Below are 13,390 nucleotides of genomic sequence, written 5' to 3' on the forward strand. Positions count from 1 at the left end.
CGCATTAGTCACGTATTTAACGAACCACAGATTCCTCTGACTTTCAGAACCCATATCTGTAACGTGTGTCATGCAAGTCACTAATGAAATTGTCTGATACCAGTTTAATTGCGCCTCGTTTCCTAGTTCGCACTCCGGAAAGCCTTTTACAAACACGTATTTTAAATAAACGAATCTTATTGATTTTACAGTTATTTGCGTAAGCAAATCATGACTAGATATTTCAGTTGCCATTTATCATCCACTAACATCTTATGCGCAATATTCAGTAGTTAACCATTCTGTTAACCCAAATGTAGCGCTAAGCTAAATGGCCGGCAATGCTCATATTGATCCATCCCTAAATATATGAAGACAACATCCTGTATCATATATATTTTGCTCTTGCATTCGTAGCTTCCCATTCCTACATCCTCTAAGATGTTCACTGATTCTAGAAGTATCACGTCCTCTTGTTTTACCGTATTTGATCTTTAATCTTTCAGGTTGTCTGTGCAATCATTGTTTCCCCGTGTTTGTTCCACCTCTCTTCTTCCACAACACTGGTTGCCGAAGAGTGCGACCATAACTTTCCTTTCATAAGAAGTTCACTACATGTTCAGTTTTTTGTGTTTCATGTGTGCTTAACAGCAACTCTTCATCTAAACTGCTGATAGATCTTCCTGGGTCTAAAAAATCGTTTAAAACTTGTTAAGACTAAACACTCCGAATATACTCATTTACTTTTAACCAGTTTCTTTCGAATATGCATCACGTTCCAGGATCTGGCGCTGTTCTTCATCTTTTTTTTTCGCTTGTTAACTGGCTCGTTTTCTGCATACAGGACAAAAACTATTTTTTATTTGATAAAGATTTTTAATATAACACCTTCACATGTTTAGTACATGTTATGTAATTTATCAAAACACACACACACACACACGTCTTCCACGTAGACCATTCTTCACTAACTGTATATTATTTTACGGCTCTCATTCTGACTTTATAGCTTACGCTATAATATAAGCAGTTTCGTGGCTTATGTTGTATATTTCATCAGCCTCTCTTTGTTGAGGTATTATTGACTGCTCAATTTAGTCTGTATACTTATTTGCCATTCATTTCAACAACAAATTTTGTTCCAAAATTCTTGTTGCTTGTTTTATGTTGCAGTTGCCTGTCAAATATCTCTTTCGTCCTTCCACCTCAGTCATACATACGCACATCACATCAAAGCTTATAATATTAGCACGCCAAATGAATAATAACTTTATTTTCCTCCCTTTTCTACGCATTTATTTGTACATTGTCCATCCGGCTTAAGGATTAGATTAGCACAGTACCATTTACTGTGGAATACAGTGATCAAGAGACTGAATGACCAAATTTCCTTCATGTAAATTTTCCCTGTTGGCCTCTGGGGCCTTGCACCACTTATTATTGAAGATTCCTCTACCATCACAAGAGTAACAACAGCGCTCCAGTCATGACCAATCACATGGCTGTTTCCTTATCATCAGTCCTTTCGGGTACTGGAGAGCGACTCAATCACCAAAGGCTTGGGAATAGAAAGTTTGGTCCAACTGTTACTCATAAGCAGTACATCGTACTGACAAAAAGTGGATGCCATCTCAGTTTCTGTATTCGATTAACACCAGTGGATGCAGCTAAAGAGCTTTCAAGGAGTACTGAATCTCATTATAACATGTGATATTCTGAATGCAGGAGAACGTTCGTGGAACTGAAGGTAGTTCTACCTACGGACAAATTTCTACAGGGAGGCGTCAGAAGTTAGTCCGTTTCTCATCGAGATATATGAACTATCCTGTTGTTCCACACATCAGTCACATGCCAGAGATTTTAAAGACATTCTTGTGGCTTATACGATATCTTCCAACGAGCGGCAGGCGGGTGGTATGCGCAGTAGGCGACTGCTCATCTCCCGTACCACACGTTCTGTCACTGCTGAGTTCAAGACGTCAGTCTGTGCTGAGCTGCAGGCACATAAACATGACCACCTCAACTGATTCTCACGTCAACTGCGGATTGCGAAGCGTTATTCGTTTTTTACCAACAAAAGGGAATACTGCAGACGAAAATTCATCGAAGTCTAAGCTGTGTACACAGAAAGAACTTCACGAGTAATAGTGTTGTGCATGAATGGTGTCGAATATTTAAAGATGACCGAACTGAAGTGCATGATGAAAGGCGTCAAGGACGCAAGTCCGTCGCAAAAGACGACCTTGTTCAACGAGTCGACGAAGTGGTGAGGGAACGACCTTGTTCAAACCTATGAAGTGGGTAGAGAAAACAGTAGGTTCACCGTATGTGCTTTGTCTATGGAATTTCCGGACATTCCAGGATCTCCTCTGTACTCTGTCGTCACGGAATACTTAGGCTAGGAAAACCTTTGCGCTCACTGGGTCTCAAAAATCTTGTATAATACCCATGAAACTCGCCAAATGGCTTCAGCTTTTAATATCCCTAACCATTATGTCGATGAAGGAAACGATTTTTTGAAATCAATTTGTGACCTGAGGTGAGAACTTGGCATGGTATAACATACCAAAACAAAATGAGAGTCACAACAATGGAAGTACGCAGATTCACCAAACAAACAAACAAAAATTCAAACAAACTTTCGACAACCGAAAAGTTATGGCTACCATACTTTGGGACCAAAAAAGTGTGACGTTTGTGGAATTAATAAGTCTGGGGACCACGATTAATCTAACAGTTTATTGTGAAACTTAATGACATTCGAAATAAAAGAAGAGGTATGCTGACTGACTTCTAGAATTGTACTGACCCATGATAACACCCATCTTGATGTGCTGGTGTAGCCGAACGGTTCCTTGAGCAGTTTCAATGGAACATCTTCGATTAACCTGCCATAGACTCATGACCTAATGTCGAGTGACTTCTATCTTCCACCTAAAATGAAGAAGGGACTAGGAGGATAGCTCTTCCAAACTCACCAGGAGCTTCAAGACAACATCAAGACTTTAAACTCATGGGCAGCAACATTTTTATGAAATGAGTATCGGAAAGCTTGTCCACAGGTACGAAGAACGCCTCAGTCATTTCAATGACTATATCAAACTGTAAGCATACGTGAACGTAACTTTCAGGAATTAAATAATTGTGTTATACACTTGTGATTTCTTTATGGCCTACCAGAGGTTGTTCATCAGACCCTGTGCTCAGTTCAGCATTACACAGAGAATGCGCTGCCAGAACGCGTTTGATGGTAGAGACAGCCATAAATGCAAAAGGTTGCCTCTTCTGTGATGGTACATTTCATATAAAGGGTTCATGGATAACTGTATACTGTAACTACAAGTGTTTGTCTGGATACTTCTAATCATCAACTGTATGTAAGTGCTTCAAAATATAAGCAAAATGCAGTTCATCAAGAATGTCACTAAGGAAGAAAAGCTATAAAACATAAATATTAAAACTGTTCAAGTGAAGGAAGAGTCACCAAGCAACGGGATTGCTAATACTACGTGCGAAGCAAAGCTTATCATTCGACGAAAACATCAAAATCAGTGGACCATAATTCTAAAGTACGAAGAATCTCAAATAATCATAACTTAGCTTATGGCTGCATAAAGAAATAACAGTGCCAGCTACCAGAATACGTTTGGTATGATCACAACAAATGGAGTAAAACACGGCCTGAAGAGAATACAAAAGCCATATCCTCGCCAGCTGACAAAGTTCAATGTAAGTCTTATTCCTCTAGACTTCAATTACATTAAATTAATGACAGTTGCAGTTCATTAACCAGCTTTAATGACTAACTTGTCTTCTTTCAGAGCTAAACAGGAAACGGTGACAAGAAGTACATTTCCCTGAAGAACAGTGCTAAACAGCGACGGAGTATATTTACCTGAAGAACGTAAATGAATCTGCTGTAGTGTCAGGGACTCTGTACTCTGTATGAAGTACGTCAGAAGAGGAGAGAATATAGTTTGCAAAAAAGACAATAATACAGTAGCTTAAAAGAAATTTTCAGAAACATTTTTATATAATTACTCTCATAATGTTGCCAGTTTTAAGAATTGCCATGTCAAAGGTAGCAGTCAGATTGAAGATAACCTAACAACGAAAGTGGACTTGATGGTATTTCAGACAGCTACACTGTGCCATCCAAATAGTACCATCATTGACTTATAACACTGCAGAAGTGATTAAATTATTCAATAGCAAGTACTGTCCTGCATACTTTTCAAAATATATCACGATTAAGTATATATACTTCATAAATGCTGTAACTAATTTATCCATTTTCTTGTACTGTTTTATATAACCATCTTAAAATGTTATAAGTGGATGTTACATAACAATCATCAATCAAAGGACGAATTTTTGTCTCTAAAGGGTATTTCTGCCATTTGTACGAAATTAATACATTAACTTCACAAAGTTTGAAAATCAGTATACAGCTAATTTTCATTTAATTCCTAGCTATTACATTTCGTGTTTCAGAGTAACTTTATATATAGGTATCTGCTTTTCTAGTGATCTTTCACAATTTCAGCAACGTGACGTTTTTTCAAGGAATTCATAGTAAAGAGACAAATGCGAATTTTGAAAATAATAGCACACACATTCAAGTGTATATGTGTAGCTCTTTTGAAGCTTTTTGGTCCTTCCAACAAACCTATCGTTGAACGCAATACCCAGTAGTAATTCAGCTTCACACTTACTTTGCTATTTATTGATGCATTTGCATAAAGATTTCGTTTGTTCCTTATTCTTATAAATTAATTGTTACCAACACCCACAAATTTTGAAAATTTTTAGTTACGATATATCCTCCATCAACATTAAATTTAACATATTACTTCCAACTGATATCCAATTTTTGCAACTCCAAGTAGTGAATTTCAGTCTCCTTTATCCTCTAGTTGAGATATTGTTGCAAAGTGTGATGATGGGTAATAAATTTATTTTGTTCTGTAATTTCCATGACATCGTGCCTTGAACAACATAATACTTTAATCTAAGCAACACATCATGCTTATTTACTATGTTTGTAACCAACACAAGCAAAGCTGTTTTCGGAAATTATTCTCCTTTCAAATCAAGGATTAGCCTTTAAAAATGTTGCAAGACCTCGGTATATTTACTTAGATTTCATATGATGATACGCAGCAGTCTAAAGATATTAATGAATCTGAAAAACCGTGAAAATTGAAGCTTAAAAAAAGCAGCCCTCACGATCAGATACCAAATACAGCCAACTCCGCAAGGTATCACATATTAGGTCTTACGTTACCATACCTGAACCTATTTATTTGTTGCCAGACATTCAATAGTTTTAAATGTATATTAAAAGAGTTCAACATGTAAGATATGGTCAGTTGTAGATACTTTAATGGTTGTGTGTAAGGTCAGACTTTTCACATAGGTCAAGTGCCCATAGGATTTGAAAGCCTAGAAATTTTTGTTATAACAGCACAGATTTCTTTTACTGTGCGTATCGGTAACTGATGAATTGTAATCGCACATTCTCCGTTGTCTTAAACATTGACCTGGTTCAGTACCCAAAACAGAGCATAGTTGATGTTCTGCAGCTAATTTATGTAGGCTGTTATTGCCTTTTGCATACTGTCAGTTTCTTAATTTTCTTCTTTGCTAAATCGTCGCACACAAAACGAGCGGAATGATACTAAGTGTAGCCCACAGAGTCCACTTTCAGAGGGAGTGATACTGAAATCCCCATTCGACGAACATCATTTAGTTTTTCCGTTGTTTCCTGAAATCTACACGGCGCATTCCTTTGAAAATAACACGATTGACTGTACTCCCCATAATTCCGCATCCGAGCTCATGCCCATCTCTAATTACTTCTCCGTCTATAGAAATTTAAAACCCAGTCTTCCATCATTTTACAGCTGTCTCCAAGGACAGTAAAACATGTTTTTTTCTTTTCTTCCTTAACATGAAGAGTGGTAAAAACATTAGTAAGAATATTTATGTTGCTCCCAGTGACTAATACTGTGTTCTTTATGTATTTTTTCGTAAAATTTTACCGACGAAGGAGAAGTACACTGTTCTGGTCGAAAGTGTGATCATAAAAATTGCACTTGTTTACTTTTGTTTTGTTTTTATACTCTGTATTTCAATGTATATTGTCAGTTTCAGGTCACTGGAGCTGTTTGCTGCTCAAACATTGTTCTTGAGTATTCTTTTTCTCTAATCATCAAATTAACAGAGGAGCGATGGTGGAAACCTACCTGTCACAACCGAGGACTACAAGATCAGCAGAACTGCATATCCATAAATAGTAACTAGTTTCGACCACTCAGTAACAGTGGTATGAGAAACAGAAGAATCATCACACAAGCGTGTTCATGAATGAGTAAATGTGTGACATGATCTTCACTGAACTTTGTTGAAACACAACTTTTTTAGCCCAACATTTGCTAACGCTGTCCCAGTATTGTTTTATATTTGCTACATGTAGGCAAATTACATGATTATTTATGTGACGAAAAGGACAAAAGTAAGAGTAATCAATACCTTTTCGCGTGTCACTGTTTATTCGTGAATAACTATTTTCATCGTCGTCGGGTGTCAGCATAATTCAGTTACTTGAAATTAGGTCTGTATTCTGATATACCAAAATGAGAAAAAACTACGGAACACTTACATGTGGACAAACCGTGGATTGTACTTGCAGATGAAACATTATTTCGCAACACATCAATTTTCCATTTTACAACTCTAAATTATGTTTAAAGATATAAAATACTCCGACGGAAAAAAATCCGAACACCAAGAAATAATTCATATAGGATAATGAAATTCCGGGAATACATTTGTCTAGGTAACATATTTAAGTGGTTAACGCAGCAATATCACAGGTTAATGTATCGCGAGAAAAGCCACTGCAAATGTTAACTGCTGGTATGATAATAACCGGTGCAATCGCCATAATGTTTAATGAAAGCATGCAAACGTGCATGCATTCTGTCTTACGGGTGCCAGATGTCAGTTTGTGGGATGGAGTTCCATGCCTGTGACATTTAGTCGGTCAATACAAAGGCATTTGATACTGCTTGTGGATGACGCTGGAGTTGTCATCCGATGATGTCTACAGGTGCTCCATTGGACACAGATCTGGTGATTGAGCAAACCAAGGCAACATGTCGACACTTTGTAGAGCATGATGAGTCACAACAGCGGTATGTGGGAGAGCGTTATCGTGTTGGAAAACACCCCCGGTATGCTGTTCATGAATGGCAGCGCAACAGGTCGAATCACCAGACTTACGTACAAATTTGCAGTCAGCGTGCGCGCAGTGACCATAAAAGTGCTTCTGCTGTCGCGCAAAATTGCATCACAGATTATAACTACAGGTGTAGGTCCAGTGTGTCTAGCATATAGACAGGTTGGTTATAGGTTGACGAACACATGACCATCATTGGCACAGAGACAGAACCAGTTTTAATCAGAAAACACAACAGACCTCAACCCTCCCCTCCAAAGAGCTCTCTGTTGGCCGGCCGCGGTGGCCGTGCGGTTCTGGCGCTGCAGTCCGGAACCGCGGGACTGCTACGGTCGCAGGTTCGAATCCTGCCTCGGGCATGGGTGTGTGTGATGTCCTTAGGTTAGTTAGGTTTAAGTAGTTCTAAGTTCTAGGGGACTTATGACCTGAGATGTTGAGTCCCATAGTGCTCAGAGCCATTTGAACCATTTAGCTCTCTGTTGACGTCATTGGAGTCGCAGATGGTGGTGGTTTGGGGTCAACGGAATGCATGTTACAGGGCGTCTGGTTCAGAGCTGTCCTTGAAGCAACCGATTTGTAACAGTTCAACTGCTGCTGAAATCGCTGCTGCAAATGCTGTACGATGCGCCACGGCCTTACACCGAATGCGATGGTCTTCCCTCTCCGCAGTGGCATTTGGCCGTCCACAGCCGGGTCTTCTTGTGACCGTACCTTCCTGTGATCACTGATTCCACCTATCATGTGTAGTGGCTACATTTCTGTAAAATATTTCTGCAGTATCACAGAAGGAACACTTGGCTTCTCGTAGCACTGTTACACGACCTCCTTAAAATTCAGTGAGCTGTTGGTAATGGCGTCTTCGTCGTCTTTAAGGCATTCCTGACTAACACCAACTCACTAAATCCAGTTTCAAAGGTAACTAACGCTCACGACCGCTACAGCGTGCATTTAAAGCAAACCTGATCTGCATCTCATAATGGAGCCACTAGCACCATTCTAATGTGACTGGAGAGAAGTTTGAATGGATGTCATTGTTCAGATGTCGAAACATGCAAACCAACTTTCGTTTATGTTGCACAACTCCTTCTTGGTGTTGGGATTTTTTCCCGTCAGTGTATGTTCCAATAAATTGTAATTTTTCATTCGATTCCATTTTCAGTGAATATACTTGTTCCTGTACTCTTCATTATCTCATCTTATGCTTAACCGTCGTACACAGAAACTACGATCAGAAATTAAGATACGAGTACACCAAAATAAGAATGTAATTTGTGAGTATGAAAAAAAAAAACACCAATACCAGGCATAAAGAAACGTGACGTTTAATCCAGATTTAAATTCTGCGCTTTTCATCTCAAATAATCAGTTTTAATGTTTAAAATAGATCGTTTCCTTTATCAGTATCTCTAATAATATTCTCTTTGTTTAGCTGCTACGTGAACCAGAGTTTGGTGGCCGTCCTTGTGGAGAGATAGTTCAAACAAAAGTGTGCAACTCACCGTGCAACGTCTTCCGTTGGGTCGCAGGCGGTTGGAGTGAGTGCCAGTTAATAGGAGCTGACCAAGAAAGAGGTTGTGGAACGGGAGATCAGTACCGCCAAGTGAGGTACTTATGCAAACAGTTCACTGAAAGATACTATCTTAGAAGTTCAGTCAAATCTAAGCTGTTTATTTGCTGTGCTTTAGAAAGAAAACACAACCGTCAAAAATCAACCAACAAACATACCACATTTATGAGTGTCTCAAAATCAATAACTACGCATGTGTTCCACGTGAGAGTAATTTAATCCCCATGTTTGTCAGGCTATCTTATCACGTAATTTTGCAGTTCATAGTACTATAACAATTATTTGTATGGATCGTTAGCATATGTATTTTTAATAGCATGCAGAAATAATGACATGCATGTGTGAATCTTTCCAAAATTATTTTGACCACGCAAAGTAAAATGTGAAGAGTAACACTATCGTGTTCACCTTGAAGACCAAACTTCTTGTGGACCAGTTAAAACGCCATATTTCTGCAGCGTGAAACTTACTCAGCATTCGGTGGAACGTAAAATTGTGCTATTTCTCGTATTGTAATACTATGATGTTAAACTATTTGCCTAATACCATAAAATTTTTCAATCTATTTTCTTTTTTTTTTAGAATTTCATTTTCATTTTTTGGTCGAAACTCAGTGTTGTTCGTGCTTGCTCTCTGTTGTGGAAGTAGGTTTCTGCGTTGAGCATAGCCTTGAGGAAACGCAATTTGCTCAATTCAGAAACATATTTCGACAGTTAAATGCCAGAAAATAAGTTTTTCTTATGTAAGACATTCAACTAGAATTTAGAAGATACAACATGTGGACAAAAACATTGAAATATCAAAAATAAAGTACATCATCGTGCCTAATAAGGTGTAGTAAAACCGTTACTGACCAAAACAGCATCCAGTAGTCTCGAAATGGATAAATACAGGTCATATGTTGTCTTAATGGGAATATAATGCCATTCTTCCGGCAAAATAGTGTCAAGTCCACGTAACGATGAGGGAGATGGATAGCAACCACGCAACCTTCTCTCCACAGCAGAGCATAAAGCTCAATAATACTGAGATCTGATGACTGGTGGCCAGTGGAGATGTGAGATTTCACCCTCGTTCTCACAAAACGCGTCCTGAACGATGCAAATTGTGTGAATAGAGGCCCCGTTGTCTTGGAGCACAGTATCACCGTTGCGAAACAAACATTGTACTATGGGGTGGGACTGATGGGCCTGGACTCACCATCCATCGTCTTCCGCTGTGTGGCAGGGGGTTGGACTGCATCAAATGGTTCAAATGGCTCTGAGCACTATGGGACTTAACTTCTGAGGTCATCAGTCCCCTAGAACGTAGAACTACTTAAACGTAATTAACCTAAGGACATCAAACACATCCATGCCCGAGACAGGATTCGAACCTACGACCGTAGCGGTCGCGCGGTTCCAGACTGTAGCGCCTAGAAACGCTCGGCCGATTCGGCCGGCTGGTTGTACTGCATCCTTGGCAGTAATGCAACCTTGCCAAGTAACCATGGGGCTCATGGAATACCACGATGCGGCGGACCAAATCATCACCGAACCCACACCATATTTCACTCTTGGGACTTATACTCGACCAGAAGCGGAAACCGTTTTGAACAAAACTCAGTCGACTAAATGTCAGTCGACTAAATGGCATTCTTCTTGCTCCCATAGTCCAGATTTTATGTCCGCCTTTGTAGTTGAGTGGTCAGCGCGGCTGACTGCCATGCAGCGAATCCCGGACCGATGCTAAGTAATGACAAGGATATTTCTTTGGTGGGAGGACTGGAACGCAGTTCACCTAGACTCGTGAGGTCAAATAAGGAGATACCTGACCAACGTCAAGAAACCCGATAACGATCAGGAGAGCGGTGTGCTGAACACATACCCTTCCATACCACATATAATGATGCCATTGGCAGAGGATGCCACAGCTATCGGTCGAGCCCGACTGGCCCGTCAGGGCCAAAACACAGAACTTCAACCACAACTTTTGGCTTCGGCACTATGTTTCTCTGTTACGGGCATTTGCATCACTGATAGGTGATTTGGAGCTTATGGAGCTCCCTTCGTGATGTTTTGGTGCTGACAAGGTTCACCAGGGTGACATTCAGTTCTTTAATGACTTTTGCTGCTGTCCTCTTATTTTTCATCACAATTCCCTTCAATGACCATCCGTCACGATCACTCGACACACCCTTTCCTCCGCGTTGTGGCTTAACGCATGATGTTCTTCTCTACATACAGTATAAATCTTCGATACGGTGCCTTTCGAAACACCAAAGTCGTCGGCTACCTTGGTTACGGAGGCAACCACCATACAAGCCCCAACAATTTGCCCACATTCAAATGCACTGAGCTCCAACACAATGCATTCACAATGACCACGACTGACACTTACAACGTACTGAGGACATTGTACAGGTACCGTTCGTGGCCAAATACAACAGTGCAAATTGCAGGCTTGGCTAATATTTGCATTCACGTTCCAGAATGCATTTCTCTCGGTGCTTCCATATTTTTGTCCACTCCATACACGTCTTAAATATAGCTTTGTTGTGGTACTAATCTAATCTTAGGTTGTACTACCTCAGTTTTTAAAAGTTATGGCTACAGCTACGCTAGCGAAAGTAGAACTTTGTACAGATATGAAAGACAATTATATGAAAGTATTAGGCTGGTGCCTAAGTTCGTAGTGTTTTCAAAAAGTTTAATAAAGACAATAGATATAACAGAGACTTGAGTCACCAATAATACGCTGAAGTGCCAAAGAAACACATATAGGCACGAGTATTCAAATACAGAGATATATAACAGGAAGATTACGACGCTGCGGTCGGCAACGCCTATATAAGACAACAAATCTCTGGCGCAGTTGTCAGACAGGTAATAAAAATTAGTGGATAGCGGAACTTCTGCGCTTTTTTGTAACCAAAGCAATTACTTTTTGATGTAAGTACAGCTTAGATGCACCAACATTATATTGTTGATATTCTCTACTCAACAGAGCGTTTTTCGTCATGGTCAAAGGCAAGAGTTTCCTGTTAATATTGATAAATGCGAAAGTTGTTTATGAATAACAGAAACATATTTCATAGAAGTTCGACACAGTATTAAAGCCATCTTTGATATATTTTCGTTTTCCGGCTTTTTTTTTAATTTAGCTTTTTGTTTAATAATTTGTATTTTCTAGAACTATACGATAAATCTGTATTTTTTCTTTATTTTTACTACAGTATCTCTCTATTTCACGTCACAAAACAACAATTTTTGAATAAAACCTGTATTTAACATGGACATTTTAAGTTTTCTATAATCGCTGTCTATTCCTAAATAACAGACAGGAAGCTAACTATGTAGAACAAAAATGTTCCATGCGATACCCAACACTTTATATATCCTCGCTCAATTTCTAGACGGTTCACCGCTTCCGATTTTTAGAGGAATATAGTAAGACATTGGCGGCATACATAAAGAAAGCGATCGGTATAGGATACTGGCCGATAGGTATACAACACACCCAACGCGCAGGTAACGTTGCTACGACCTTAACTGACCAAAGCTACTTGTAAAACTACCATAGTCTACGCTTACTTATGGTGGTCTACAATAGTTTTACAACTCTTAGGAGGAGCATTTTACTTGTGGCTTCACCTGCGTACTCACGTGTCACATATACACTGAAGCGCCAAAGAAACTAGTACTGGCATGCGTATTCAAATACAGAGATATGTAAACTGGCAGAATATGGCGCAGTTGTTAGATTGATTTCTGCTGCTACAATGGCAGGTTATCAAGATTTAAGTGAGTTTGGACGTGGCGTCATAGCCGGCGCACGAACGATGGGACATAGCATCTCCGAAGTAGCGATGAAGCGGAGATTTTCCCGTACGACCATTTCACGAGTGTACTGTGAATATCAGGAATCCGGTAAAACATCAAATCTCCAGGATCTCTGCAGCCGGAAAAATATTCTGCAAGAACAGGACCAACGACGACTGAAGAGAATCGTTCAATGTGACAGAAGTGCAACCTTTCCCCAAATTACTGCAGATTTCAATGCTGGGCCATCAAAAAGTGTCAGCGTGTGAACCATTCAAGGAGACGTAATCGATATGGGCTTTCGGAACCGGAGGCCCACTCGTGTATCTTTGATGACTGCACAACACAAAGCTTTAAGCCTCACCTGGGCCCGTCAGCATCGACATTGGACTGTTGATGACTGGAAGCGTGTTGCCTGGTCGGACGAGTCTCGTTTCAGATTGTGTCGAGCGGATGGACGTGTACGGGTTTGGACACAACCTCATGAATTCATGGACTCTTCATGTCAACAGGGGACTGACCAAGCTAGTGGAGGTTCTTTAACGGCATGGAGCGTATGCAGCTGGACTGATATGAGACCCGCGATACGTCTAGGAACGACTCTGACAGGTGACACGTACTTAAGCATCCTGTCTGATCACATGCATCCATTCATGTCCATTTTGCAGTCCGACAGACTTGGGCAATCGCAGCAGGACAATGTGACACCCCACACGTCCGGAATAGATACAGAGTGGCTCCAGGAACACTCTTCTGAGTTTAAACACTTCCGATGGCCACCAAACTCCCCATACATGAACA

At 40.0% G+C, this 13,390-nt stretch overlaps 1 protein-coding gene across 2 annotated transcripts in view; it reads left to right on the forward strand.

Annotated features, from left to right (window-relative positions):
* LOC126183723 (thrombospondin type-1 domain-containing protein 7A-like) overlaps positions 1-13,390 on the forward strand; it is a 1,149,604-nt gene that overhangs the window by 988,254 nt on the left and 147,960 nt on the right. For both annotated transcript variants that reach the window (XM_049925914.1, XM_049925915.1), the window contains one exon: positions 8,652-8,827. In XM_049925914.1, the coding sequence (XP_049781871.1) occupies positions 8,652-8,827 (176 nt within the window). The remainder of the gene's footprint in view (positions 1-8,651; positions 8,828-13,390) is intronic.

The sequence above is a fragment of the Schistocerca cancellata genome, chromosome 4, assembly GCF_023864275.1.
Source record: "Schistocerca cancellata isolate TAMUIC-IGC-003103 chromosome 4, iqSchCanc2.1, whole genome shotgun sequence".
NCBI lineage: Eukaryota > Metazoa > Arthropoda > Insecta > Orthoptera > Acrididae > Schistocerca > Schistocerca cancellata.